The sequence below is a fragment of the Drosophila rhopaloa genome, unplaced genomic scaffold, assembly GCF_018152115.1.
Source record: "Drosophila rhopaloa isolate 14029-0021.01 unplaced genomic scaffold, ASM1815211v1 contig_195, whole genome shotgun sequence".
In the NCBI taxonomy this organism is placed as follows: domain Eukaryota; kingdom Metazoa; phylum Arthropoda; class Insecta; order Diptera; family Drosophilidae; genus Drosophila; species Drosophila rhopaloa.
In genome coordinates, this window is record NW_025335078.1 from 150,813 (window position 1) to 164,833 (window position 14,021).

A 14,021-nucleotide genomic window follows, 5' to 3' on the forward strand; every position below is an offset into this window, starting at 1 on the left:
CAGATCATGATCATGATCGTTAAGTTCGCGAATTAGTTCGAGTCGCATAGACGGGATCAAACGGTTTTCAAACGGTGGAATTAGCCGGCGAAGGTGATGATGAAGGTGGCGAGGTGGATCGGATCAGGATGGAGAGCGAGCCTAATCGGGATTGGAAGCGATCCGATGAGAGAGCCCAGAACCCGTGTGGACTGGACTGGACGTGGGGACAGGCGATTGCACACTAAATGGCCAGAGACCGAGTCGAAGACCCGTTGCATCCGATGATCATGATCGCGGTCCTCATCATGGGCTCCTCTTCATCGGCGGCGGAATCATCATCCTCTGGCGGAACCTGTGTGCGGAGGCGAGCGGAAAACAAGCAGAGCCCGAAAAGAAACAGAAACAGAAGCCCAGCCGAGAAAGGAGAAAGGAGCTGCAAGAGGTTCCCACCTCAGCACACGCGCTCACCAACACACCTGCAGAAGGGGCGCTCACCACAATTCCTGCTAATTAAATGCGTGATCACTGCCCAAAAATATCCACGCAGCAACCGAAAAGCTACAGTCCCGCTTTCCTATGTCAGATTTTGTATCAACCTATGAAAAGTTCGGTGGCTTATAAATAAATAGGTGGCCAAGCTAATAATATCCTGGGTATGGGTCTGAACCACCTAAATATAGTAACCTCTATTGTAACCCGTTTGTAAAAGTGACGAGGAGATTAAGTTCTCTATAAATGTTAGTACCATTTTTGTTTTAATATTGTGTTTTAATATTGTGTTTATTTGTCAATGATGTGTTTAAATATACAGTTTTTTATCCAAGCTGCCGAAACTTTTTTATTTCTTTACCAAGCCAAGCTAAAGAATGTGGTTGTGAGGTTTTAGTAGTACCGAATAATGCGATATACCCTTAAAAGTAGATTGATTCTGTTCTTTATCTACTTAAATTTCATTTAAATCTTTGTTCCAAATTTGTTTTGACTTTTTTTTAATATTAAAGCATTAGCTGGTTTTAAAAATTATAAGTGAGTTAAAGCGAAATTAAAAAAAGGATTTTTTTTTATAAATAACCTAAGTTTCTTAAGTTGTTATGGAAAACGTCAGGGGAATCCATTCAGATTACTTAACATTTCATCAAGTTAACATATGAGTTTGATTTATGGAAGTTGGCCTGTATTGGCGGGTAACAGATACACATGCCAGCGGAGTCATGCGTGCATTTCATCAGAGATGGGATATGCTGTCCGAAAGTCCGACTGTAACTCCGAGTCCGAGTGAAACTCGTAGAGCCCCAAAGAGTCAGGGACCCGAAACCCGTGACGTTGTATCTGTAGTCGAGCTACAAGTACGTGTGTATCTTTGGGGCCCGTCATCGGATCGCAGCTCGCTCAGTTGCACCTTTAATCGCTGAGCAAACAGGAAGACTTCTACGGCAAACACACACACACACTCATAGGCGCTGCGGCGAGCGGGAGAGCGGGGAAAACAGGTTGAGAAGTACCGCTAAGCGGAGGCCCCAACTCTCCGAGGTCAACGAACGTTCTTAGCGCTCAAGAATGGAGGAATCAAAACACACGAAAAACCCCAGGCAGAGAAAGAGAGAGAGCGGAAGAGAGAGCAAAGAAAGCAGAAAGAGAAAGAAAGACAGGCGATCGTTTTAAGAGTGCCTCAGGTAAACTGAAGAGTGAAATATTCCAATAAAGAGAAATGAGACAGTATTTCTTTTTGTGTTTTTGTATGCACATGCACTTTTGAAACGAATGTATCTGTTGCTTACAGCTAAATAAAAGCTTACAAAAAATGTATTTTTAGCAGCAGATTTAAAAAGAAAAAAATAAGAGAGAGAGAGAGAGTGCGGAACAAAAGCCGCTTTGTAACTGTCTGTCTCATGACCAAAAGAAACCGAAATTCTTATTCTTATTGCTCAATATTTGGTAATACACAGTCACAGATACAGATACAACTACAGATACATTTACATTCAACGTGCAAAAGCCATTCAATGTAGCGGTATTTTGTCGAAATTTTCAGAGTCTCGAGACGAGTACAAAGCTCATTGACCTCTCTCTCTTCTGTCTTCTGCCCCATTCCCTTGTAACAAGTGTGTAATGAGCGGGGATTGAGGGGCCTGATTTGCTTTTTTGATATTTTTTGGGACGGGCTTCATACGAACATAAGTTTTGAGCATTTTCGGTTTTTATGTCTTCCTGTGCTTCTCTTGGTTTTCTTCGTTTTCCCTGGGGAACTTCGATTTAATCTGTCCAGATGGGGTATTTATTTATCAGAAAGCCCGCTAGCGAATTAGTCAGGGTGTGGGGGAGCCATTTTGATGACAGCCTGTTGATCCCGTTTGCCAGGCTGTTCTGCCATTGGTCAGTGGCTTTGTTTCCCTACCAAAGGACACCTCCCGCTATTGGCTGTTGCTTCCCACCCCTCTATCTCTTTCTCCCTCTCTTGCTGCTTCGTTCTGCTTTGTTTTCGAAATCCTTTTGTTTCACGACTGCCTGTTGCTGCTTTGTATACTCTTCTGCGATATCAGGAAGCTGGAAATACAAAAAACTATAATTAAAATAAATAATGTAACAATAATGGTAAAGGTACACTAATTAGTTGTGGGTATACTTATTCACATATTTTTTTGTTAACGTATTTTGGAAACTCGAAACTCTGTTCTTTCTTGGTGCTCATTCCTGATAGAACGAAATTTATAGAGATTTCATTTATTAAAATTTAACAATGTCACATCATGACAATGCAGACAATTTTTAAAATTCGTAAGACAAGAATTGTGTCCGTTATGTCTATTATTATTATGATTTACGTTGTATAAATATACAATTTATATATGAGAATAATTAAAATTTGTTTAATTGTATTATTAGTTAATCTAAATAGGGTAAATATTTGATTATTCATAAAAAAAGAGTCGGAAGAGTATCATAAGATTTCCGCGCACTGCCACGATTCTATAAGCTTATTGTTGTCGTCACTCCCATTAGAAAAAAAGCCATCCTGCTGTTTAATGGCATTTTCATTTGGCCCAGTGTCCTTCGTTTTTGGAAAAGGAAAGCAACAGTTTCCGGGTATAAATAGGTCCTGCTGGACTCCAATTCCATTCAGTTCGACTTTGATTCGAGTCCTGTGCGTGGCGAATTAAACTCTGTGATTGTGTCTAGTTTGGTAATAAAAAAATTTTTATTTAGGAAATCTATTAAAAGTTATTAATAAGTAATACAGAAAACGTTTTTTTATTTACTGCAGCTTTAATACATTTTATACAACTGCTAATTATATAAAATAAAATATTATATCTTGAAATTTTTTTGATAATTTATAAATAAAGCTTTGAATAAGGTCTTTGCTCTAGCTATATACAATTATATTAAAAGCAAAAGTCTTTCCGTTCTACGACTAACAGCATATTTAATTTGATTTTCCGACAATTTCACAGATGAGTTTAAGCTAATAATGTTTAGTTTTAAATTTAAAACTTCAGTTTCATTCAGTTCGACTTTGATTCTAGTCCTGTGCGTGGCAATTAAACTCTATAGTGCTTAAACGTGTCTAGTTTGGTAATAAAATAATTTTTGCTTAAGAATTTATTTAAAGATTTCACGTATAACTAAGTAAGAAAGATAAACCATTTTTTGTATACTGCTGCTCCAATAACTTTTGTATAAAGGCTAAATATATTTTGAATTTTAAATTAATTTTTTAACTAAACCCTTAAGTCATTTACAAATTAAAAGCAACATTTTTAATTTATAACTTTAGTTGCTTTGTAAAACTATGTAATAGGGAATATTTTTTACCTAATCATGTAAAATGTATTTAAAGTTAACAAAAAAACATTTTCAATTGTTTCAACTTTAAATATAATTAATATTTAAGCGACTTAAATCTAAGATTATTTTGGTATTAACTTTAATTTAATTTGAAAATTTAAATTTAAATTGTCATTTTATCCAAAGCGTCTGCCCTTATAATCTACAACTAGAGCAACAATGTTGCGCTTCTACGACTATCAACATTATTTTGATATGGCAAACATTTAATGAGATTTTCCGGCAATTCCATGGATGAGTTTAAGTTCATGTTTCCTTCGTTCTAAATGCATGACAAAATGCAGTTGGAGAATTGGTGCACCCGTACGTTACGCCCGCACGCGCTGCAGATTGAGCGATATAATTAATTTGCGGTATTTAAAATATAATCAAGCTATGCAAGTCAGCAAGCATAAACAATTAGAGGGCGCTTTCCAATTTAAACGGAATTTTGTAGGGGATCAGCTGCGATCCGAGAGCAACCCCCTTTCCACGCCCCTCATGTCGTGATTGCCGGGGGATGGTCAATTAGCGAGCTCCATGTTCCGACAACTTGTCGACACATCCCTTGCCAAATCGGATTTACTTCGATGCGAACACTCTAATTGGTTCTGGCCGGGTCTATAAAAGCAGGGTGCGATCTCAAAAGCCGTAGTTATAGAATAATATTATCTCTGCCGTAATTAGGTGATTTATCGTGGGCGAACCCTTCCAGTACCCGAGGTTCACCCTTGTGTTTTCACAGCTGGCAGCGATTCTCAGCGCCTTTCCAGGCGCTTTTCTTTTCATTTTCATTTCCAGCCATCACCAGAAGCCCCACAACATCGGAAGTGTCCAAGTTTCCATTTCATTATATTGTTATCCGTTGTTTTCTGTTTTTCGCCAGCGGTCAGACGGTCGACGTTCCCATTTGGCATTTCAATTTAGCCCAAGTCCCCGAAAAATGGAGCTGGCCTAGCGAGAAGTCCAACAGGATTAGGCCAAACTCATTGCGAAACAAGACGCTTGCAGATAAACTTATAACCCCTGATTGCGTGCGACAATTGCACAGAATTTACGTCAGCAAGGGTTAAGCGAGGCGACTGCAGCATGGACTTCAAGGAATACCGCCAAAGGGGTGAGTTCTGGCCAAATCTGGGCCATAAAATGCACAGCGGCCGACGCATGTGTGTGAGTGTGAACACCGGATGGAAATCCAGTCCAACGGGGCGTATATTTGATTGGCCCTGGGCGGATTTGTCCCGGCCGTTTGTCTTCGTTTGATGGCCCGTAATTGAATTCGCAGACAATCCTATTTAACCAGTATCATATTTTCAAATCAAAGTAACTCGCCTTTTCCAGCCTATATTGACATTTTGTTTTAGTGGCTATTCAAAGTAGTAGATTAAAATGTCAATTCCTATTGCGAATTTTATATTCCGATTTTTTTTTTTTGTGTTAATGTAAAGGGAAATAAGCTAGTTTCGACTTAACAAATTTAACTATAAAGTGCCATAATAAATTTTCAATTTAATAATTTAAGAAGTAATTTTGAAATCACACCAATACTTCCAAAATTGTTCTCTGCGCAATATTTATCTAAAACTTAAATTCTTAAATAATGTTTTTTATAACTGCATTCAAACGATTACTACGACTATAGCCATATAGTTTTAAATAAAATGTTTACTTATGGGATAAAATTATTAAGTAAATCATTTTCCAAAGAAGGCTAATTAAACATCAATATATTTTGACAACAGATGTATACACTTAGAACAAATTCGTTATGTAAAAATTTAACCAATTTAAAATAAAAGTGAATGTTTAACCATGAACAAGCGGAATCAATAGCATTTTAATGTGATGAAATGATTTGTGATTGTAGGCAAGGAGATGGTGGACTACATAGCGGACTATCTGGAGAACATAAGGGAGCGTCGCGTCTTTCCGGACGTGAGTCCCGGCTACATGCGCCAGTTGCTCCCGGAATCGGCTCCGATCGAGGGCGAGCCCTGGCCGAAGATCTTCGCGGATGTGGAGCGGATCGTGATGCCGGGCATAACCCATTGGCAGTCGCCCCACATGCACGCCTACTTCCCAGCCCTCAACTCGATGCCCTCGCTTCTGGGCGACATGTTGGCGGACGCGATCAACTGCCTGGGATTCACCTGGGCCAGTTCGCCGGCCTGCACGGAACTGGAGATAATCGTGATGAACTGGCTGGGCAAGATGATCGGTCTGCCGGACGCCTTCCTCCACCTGAGTTCGCAGAGTCAGGGCGGCGGAGTGCTGCAGACCACGGCCAGTGAGGCCACTCTCGTTTGCCTGCTGGCAGGACGTACTCGGGCGATCCAGCGATTCCACGAGCGGCATCCCGGCTACCAGGATGCGGAGATCAACGCCCGACTGGTGGCCTACTGCTCGGACCAGGCGCACTCCAGTGTGGAAAAAGCAGCGCTGATTCGGTGGGTTTACCATTTTCAGCCTGGTATTCATTGGATTATTAGCTTAGATTGAACAAGATATTTAATCATGCTCGTCCGTTTAAATAGCTGTAAACCGCTTTTTTGTAGGAACACGGTTTCACAATAATTGCTTTTTAGTATAGTGTATAACCTTCCATAACGGAGGGAGAGATCATTAATATCAAAATTTAAATATGTAAATCATGGGACAAATATTCAGTTAATTTAAATTTAACAACTCTTAGGTGAGAGAAAAGAATAAGCCATGTCTGTCAAGTCACATAGCTAAATGTCAAACTTTGTAAACTTTTGAGAGCCCCTCTTTTCGAAGAAATAGTTACTGGATTCTGGATTTTCTGAATGAAAATGGTAGAATATAATCCACTTATTTGGCAAACTGCTGCCGGGTGGTTTTGTTTTTTAATGAAGTTTGATATTGGTGATACAATTTGCAACCACAATATCTTATAGTCGGTTTGCTCGACCAAGCTAACTTTATTGTTTAAGCCGCTTACCGCTTAAGCCACGCCCCCTTCCCTTTTCCGCAGGACTCGTGCGGATGCGGTACATCGAGGCGGATGAGGACCTAGCGATGCGCGGCAAGCTGTTGCGCGAGGCCATCGAGGATGACATTAAGCAGGGCTTGGTTCCCTTCTGGGTGAGTGGCAGTCTGTCAAAACTAATTGGCCCGCCTTTCGCAGCCAGCTGATTCCTGATTCTGATTCTGATTCCCGACTGGAGACCCCAGATTCACGACTCCCACTGGAGCCAATTAATTCATGTCAGCATTTAAGTGTCCTGTGGTCGTTTTCTTTTAGGTCTGCGCAACGCTCGGCACCACCGGCAGCTGCAGCTTCGACAACCTGGAGGAGGTGGGTGTTCAGGGAATAATTAAAAAAAAATTAGGAACTCGCTGGCCACAAAAAGCACATTTATTAAGTTGCATTTAAGATTTTAGATTGTGATGAAAGTTTTAGTGTGATGAAAGTTAAGTGGAATAAATCGTTGTGTTATAAAAGAAATTAAAATATAACCAACGTATGACCACGAGTAATTCAATAACACTACAATTATTGATGAGAATATTTAAATTCGATTTTCAACCGTTTATATAAATTGTGTTTTGCGGTCATAATTTAATTTCTTATTAAAAATCGAAGAAAAAGATTTGTTAAAAAAAATGATGTTAAATTTTCGAACTTTTTTTTGACTATTACATGTTTCATTGTTAAAACAGTTTGTGAAGTTTTGAATATGTCAATCGTTAGTAGGTGTAATATCTTAACTAAAAGTGTCTAAGTTTTTTTATCCTGCTTAGAAACATATTTTAAATTAGGTAAATTTAAAAAAATTATAAAGGCTTTTCCTACATTTTTATAGCTTTGCAGAGGATATTATAATTTAAGACAAAAGTTTGCAACGCATTGAAGGAGACATTTCTAGCCATGTCCGTCTGTCCGTCTGTCCGTTTCTACGCAAACTAGTCCCTCAGTTTTAAAGCTATCTGCTTGAAACTTTCTCAAAAGTTGTCTTTCTATTGCAGGTAGTATATAAGTCGGAAAGAGCCAGATCGGGAGACTATATCATATAGCTCCCATAGGAACAATCGGAAAAAAAATTCAAAAAAAATATAACTTTATTGTTTTTTATTTTTTTTTCTTTGGTGTTCCATAATATTTAAATTATGGAATTATATTTAAATATTACGGAATTACGGTTTTAATTAAATTAAAATTCGGACAACAATAGCATATAGCTGCCATAGAAACAATGCAAAATGCGGCGCAAAAGTGAGATATTTCATTGTTTTTAGTAATATAGGCATAGAAAAAGAAATGTAGTCGATTTGTAATAACTGCAAGGGTATATAAACGTCGGCTTGCCGAAGTTTGCTTCCTTTCTTGTTTATAATCATCATCTACATATTCGTTCATATTAATAATTTTAAAACTGCAATTTCCCCCAGATCGGCTTGGTGTGTTCGGAGCACCACCTGTGGCTCCACGTGGACGCCGCGTACGCCGGCAGTGCGTTCATCTGCCCGGAGTTTCGCACCTGGCTGCGTGGCATCGAGCGGGCGGACTCGATGGCCTTCAACCCCTCCAAGTGGCTGATGGTGCACTTCGATGCCACCGCCCTCTGGGTGCGCGACAGCACCGCCGTCCACCGGACCTTCAATGTGGAGCCCCTGTATCTGCAGCACGAGAACTCGGGGGTGGCGGTGGACTTCATGCACTGGCAGATACCGCTGAGCCGTCGATTCCGAGCGCTGAAGGTGTGGTTCGTCCTGCGGTCGTACGGGATCAAGGGACTGCAGCGGCACATCCGCGAGGGCGTGCGTCTGGCCCAGAAGTTCGAGGCCCTCGTCCTGGCCGACCACCGGTTCGAACTGCCCGCCAAGCGCCATCTGGGATTGGTGGTCTTCCGGATCCGAGGCGACAACGAGATCACCGAGAAGCTGCTGAAGAGGCTCAACCACCGCGGCAACCTGCACTGCATCCCCTCCTCGCTGAAGGGGCAGTACGTCATCCGCTTCACCATCACTTCGACGCACACGACCCTGGACGACATTGTGAAGGACTGGATGGAGATCCGGCAGGTGGCCTCCATGGTGCTGGAGGAAATGAACATCACCATCTCGAACCGCGTGTATCTCAAGGGTAAACGCAAGGCGTACCGCCTTCAGTAGCCACCGTTTCCGCTTTCGTTCCCGTTCCCGTTATCATTTTCGTTCCTGTTTCCGTTTCCGTTCCTGTTTGCGTTGCCGTTGCCGTTGATGTTCATGTTTTCAGTTAATGCACCCCGATCCACCCGAAATTGTTGGTTTTTGACTAAGCTAATACACGGTTGTGCTTTGAATGTATTTTTAGAGTTTTGATTTATAGATTTGTTTATATTTATTTACAAATATATTCGGTTTGATAAGATCTTCAGCGTTTAAAACTGTTGGGAACCGATAAAAATCAATGAACTGTTGATATTATGTTATAGATAACCCAACCTGATTCATAAAATATAAACCATAAGGGAAGACCTTTCTCCGAAATATTAAAACTATAGAAAAAAACTGAGATCATATCTGCATTTAAAAGTAAAATTGATCTTGTTTATAGACCTATAGACAATATGTCATATTTGGTTTAAGTAGTATAAAAAGCTTTTGAGTTGTGGAGTAACTGATTTCTTTACAGCCATTTTTTGTTCGTCATCTGTAGAAAACTTTGGGATAAACCCTTATGATATTACCTTGCTACCCCTCAGAAACCAAGGAGAAAAACGAAGCCTTCGGGTCGAGTCTGCTGCTCTCGAACTCTCCGCTTTCGCCCAAGGTGGTCAATGGTTCCTTTGCGGCCATATTCGATGCGGACGAGTTTCTGGCCAAGACCTACGCGGGCGTCCGGATAGCGGTGAGTCGATATGGGTTAGTTAGGCAGCCAACACTTGGACCTACGATCTTGCAGCACCAGGAATCGCCATCGATGAGACGACGCGTTCGGGGTATCCTCATGTCCGGCAAGCAGTTCTCGCTGGACTCGCACATGGACGTGGTGGTGCAGACGACCCTGGACGCCGGCAGTGGTGCAACTCGGACCAGCACCACCAACTCCTACGGCCGCACCACCTCCACGGCCCAGACAAACGCCGAGAGGCAGGCGAGCATTCAGGAGGACAACGAGGAGTCGCCGGAAGGTATGAAGCCCAGGTAGTGTAGTCGGCCTTTTAGATATATTGCCAGTGCTAGTTTGCATTTGAAAACCCCTTTGAAGTACTCAGATCAGTGATGTCTGTAAAAAATTGTAAAAAACCCATTAAAAGAGTTACTCAAACAAATTTTTTCAAAATTTTTTTTAAATTTATAAAATATCTATTTTTAAAAGAGTAATTTAAAGTATAATTATCCAACTTTTCTCATTATTACAAATGACTTAGAAATAAATTTATTTATATAAAACAATTTTAAGTATAAATTTATATATATTATATACCTTTATATAGATTAAAATTTTGAAAACAAGTGTGCAACGCTATAGTGAAGGCGACATATCAGATACCCTTACTAAAGTAATATATTCTTAATATAAATATGCAACTCCTGAGTTGATATAAGCATGTCCGTCTGTTTGTCTGTCACGTCATGCCATTGTCTGACTCAGACCTCTGTTTTAGGCAAACTTGTTTGATTTGCTAGTTTTAAGGATATAGTTCGGAATTGACAATTTGCAACACCATCTCAATTTCCTTTAATAGAAATCTATATCGAGAATTAACGTTGACTCTATCTGAGCACCTTGCCAGCTGTAACTGAAGTCGATCGGTTAAATGGCGCCATGAACTTTGGTGTTTGTAAAGTTAGGAAGCTGGAATTTTCTATGGGTTTTATTTTTTGGGCGTTGCAATCGGGCCCATCAAATTTTATTAGGACCGATCGACTAGGTATCCTGACAGCAACCAAATAACTGAACGATTGGAAATGCCATCAAAACTTTGGTTGTTTTTAAAGTTAGGGAAGTTGGGTTTTTTTATGAGAATAAAGAATGCATCATATGAACTCTAAAATTTACATGGAGAATCAATAATGTAGCTTATAATATTCTGTTCAGCGTTCATACGGTCAGCGCACGACGGACAGACCGACAGGTTAGCTCGACTTTCTTATTATTATTATTATACGACTATTTGAATATTTGAAATAGTCATCTGTTTCTAATTTATTTGTATAAAACAAATTTGTTTAAATAAATAACTGTTATTTATATATTTGAGAAACAGTCATTTAAAATTTCCGCACCATAGATTATCTTAAAAGTCTTTTATTTTTTCCAGTTGATTTGTTTTATTTATTTTATTTATATTTTATTTCCCACTCTTTAAGCTCTTTTAAACTTTCCCACTGGGTAATTAGTCTATGTGACATCACTGATCAGGATTGTAGAAACTGCTACTAACTAATTCAGTTGTTTGTCTTCAATTTCTAGAAACTGAGTTGCTGTCGCTGTGCAGAACCAGTAATGTACCCACTCCCGACCACGCCCACTCCCTGTCCACTCCCAGTCGCAGTTGCAGCTCCTCCTCCCACTCCCACCCGCATTCCCCTGGATCCACGCATTCCCCGCCAGCCAACCAGTTTCGACCCATTTCGATCCCCCTTTTCACGCCCCTGCCCAATCGCGATGTCACCGTGTCCGTGGATAGCCTCCTGACCCCCGTCACCACCTGCAACGTTTATCATGGCAAGCGGTTCCTGGAGCCCCTCGAAAGTCTCGCCCAGAGCAGTGCCTCCTTCAGCAGCAGCATCTTCCGGCTGCCTACGCCCCTAGCCACTCCCCTGGCCACGCCCCTGGGCACGCCCACCCTGGAGGCGCTCGAGGATCCGGACTGGCCGGCCAAGACCTTCAGCCAACTCCTCCTGGAACGCTACTCCTCGCAGTCCCAGTCACTCGGGAATTCCTCGACGGAAAGCAGCAGTCTCAGTGGCGGTCCCACGCCCACGCCTACGCCCCTGAGCAGCCTCGACGATCTGGTGACCCCTCTGCTGCAGTCCTTCGCCTCCCCCTCCTCGCTGCCGATGCTCTCCGCCCATGGAATCGGGGAGGGGCAGCGGGAACGGGAACGGGAACGGGAACTGGAGAACGACTCAGATGCGACAGTTTGCTCGGCAACCTCGTCGATGGAATCACTTTAGTTCTAGATTAATACCCTGAAAACGCGAATTCTTTAGTTTTATTTGACTTTGAAATTTGAGCACTTTAAGAAGTTTCACCTTAGAGACCAACGATTTAGACCAACGATTTAGACCAACGATTTAGATCGAAATTTAAATATCAATACTTATTTATTCATTTATGAATCTTTTTTGCGGCAGTAAAATATTTTCAAATTCATTTTTATTACAATCTCAAGATTTCCAAAATTTCCTGCAATATCTTAGTTTTATTGTACATATTTATGTGAGTGTGATTGGGGAGAAGGACAAGTAATCCAACGCTGCTGTGCAATCAATCAATAATGCAAACAATCGTAGTATCAATCAATGTTGAGCCGTACGTTATATCCATAATTTGCATGCCTATATCTATATCCTATTGTAAGATAACTGATTAGCGGTCACCTAGTTCTGATGTAAGCAGCAGACATCAGGATTAGTTAACCAGAAAACTCAAAAACTAACCGGCTTACATATATCCACGTTTAATCAATGTGATTAAAATTTCATGGTTCCAGTTAAACTTAACCGAAATCTGTTTTATTGCGGGGGTCCAAAAGATGTTAGTTATGTTGTCAGTTCCCCACAAATTGTAAATATGTTCGTGTTTAACAAACTTTGAACAAATCTCTAGAAATTTGGTCTTGCGGTTGAGTCAAAAGAGTAAACTAATATATAATCGCGAAAATAGGCATTATGTTTTCAAATTATCCGACGCGACGGGTCTTCGGAGAAGACATGGTTTTATTAGGTTCTTCAGGTTACCCCCACTCATTTCCTACATAATGCCAGAAAAATTAGAAGAAAATCATGCTTGCTTCATCGGGTGATTTAACTTCGTCGGGGGGACTCTCACTGTCCGCGTTGGGATCAACGGTGGTAACGTCCTCAACTTCCGAGTTAGAGGACGGGCGAACCCAGGTTACATATTGTGGTGTCGCCGTGGTGCTGGTCTTATTCGAGGCGATCCGGTAGACAATCTGCGCATAGAAGGTCAGCAGGAAGATGATGATGAAGTCGTGGAAGAGGATTAGCGAGGCCAGCAGGTGGTCGTTGAGTCGCATCTCGGCGAAGCGCCCCCGTTGATGGTCTGGGCATGGTACATCACGAACTGTGGGCCAAGAGGGGTCGCATTAAGGGTCACCAATGGGCCATCAACTTCTTACCAAAAGCACAATGACGCTGATGAAGATCTGGAAGACCACGAAGGAGTACGGCATCGCTATCAAAATGTGCATCATGATAAAGAAGATGGTGACGATGAGAAAAATGAAAGCCATCACAAACAGGATTACAACGTCCAAGGTGAGGTCGTGCTAAAAAAGAGGTAAAGAGGAATCGGTAGATAAAATGAATGATCCCTTACTGGTATTATGGATCCCAGCAGCACGAAGAGAAACACCAGTAGCACACAGATGAAAAACCACATCACGAGATCCGGCCACAGAGATCGGGCCACCAGCGCAAATATACCTATAATCACGAACTCCACCTAGCCGATGGAATCGAAGTGGTAGATCAGGCAGCATCTCTTCGCAGGATACTCACTATCAGCAGTGTGATCAGCCAGTTGAGACCTATGATGAAGCGGATCCGCTCGAAGAATATGAACAGCGTGACCATCACCATGGCCAGCGCAAAGAAGATCACGCTAATCCAGTAAAACTCTATGAAGGCTAGGCTTATGTCCGAGCTGAAAGGACAGGGGTTATTCGCGTCCTCTGCTGCACCCTCCCAACTCACATCAGGCTGACCAGGAGCCACTGCAGGAGGGCCAGGACCATCCAGGCTATGGTCACCATGTAGACCACGCAGGCGAACTTCCGACGGGCACGCCGGTACGCCCGCATTCTCTGGCGACGCTCCTCCATGGCGTTGTGGGCGTGGTCGTGGGCGTGGCCCTAGCTGAGTGTCGGTAAAAGGCAAGGAATATAGGAACAAACGACAACTAGGTTCAAACTTAACGGAGTAGTCACGGCTACTATGATATCAGGGACGCTGTGCCTAGACGTCATTATAATTTTAGCTGATTTACTTCCGTCTTTAACCGGTTTTACCAACCT

The 14,021-nt window shown here is 41.7% G+C and overlaps 2 protein-coding genes across 3 annotated transcripts; one reads left to right on the top strand and one right to left on the bottom strand.

Moving 5' to 3' along the window:
- The first annotated feature begins 3,509 nt into the window (after nt 1-3,509).
- On the top strand, nt 3,510-12,486 carry LOC108037722 (histidine decarboxylase). Of its 2 annotated transcripts, XM_044459353.1 has the most exons (9): nt 3,510-3,555; nt 4,694-4,924; nt 5,675-6,277; nt 6,803-6,912; nt 7,073-7,126; nt 8,221-8,914; nt 9,516-9,661; nt 9,716-9,944; nt 11,231-12,486. In XM_044459353.1, exons 2-9 carry the CDS (start codon nt 4,897-4,899, stop codon nt 11,935-11,937), a joined length of 2,571 nt encoding a protein of 856 aa, XP_044315288.1. In that variant the 5' UTR covers nt 3,510-3,555; nt 4,694-4,896; the 3' UTR covers nt 11,938-12,486. The 2 variants fall into 2 exon arrangements, with proteins under 2 accessions (XP_044315288.1, XP_044315287.1); XM_044459352.1 differs by lacking the exons at nt 3,510-3,555; nt 4,694-4,924 and having other exon boundaries at nt 6,141-6,254.
- A 62-nt stretch (nt 12,487-12,548) lies between these two features.
- On the bottom strand, nt 12,549-13,942 carry LOC108037707. Its single transcript, XM_017114340.2, is given in 6 exon segments — nt 12,549-13,033; nt 13,036-13,069; nt 13,125-13,274; nt 13,325-13,450; nt 13,507-13,651; nt 13,702-13,942. Coding segments are annotated over 6 exon segments (861 nt in total). The 5' UTR covers nt 13,830-13,942; the 3' UTR covers nt 12,549-12,755.
- Between the last annotated feature and the right edge of the window lie 79 nt (nt 13,943-14,021).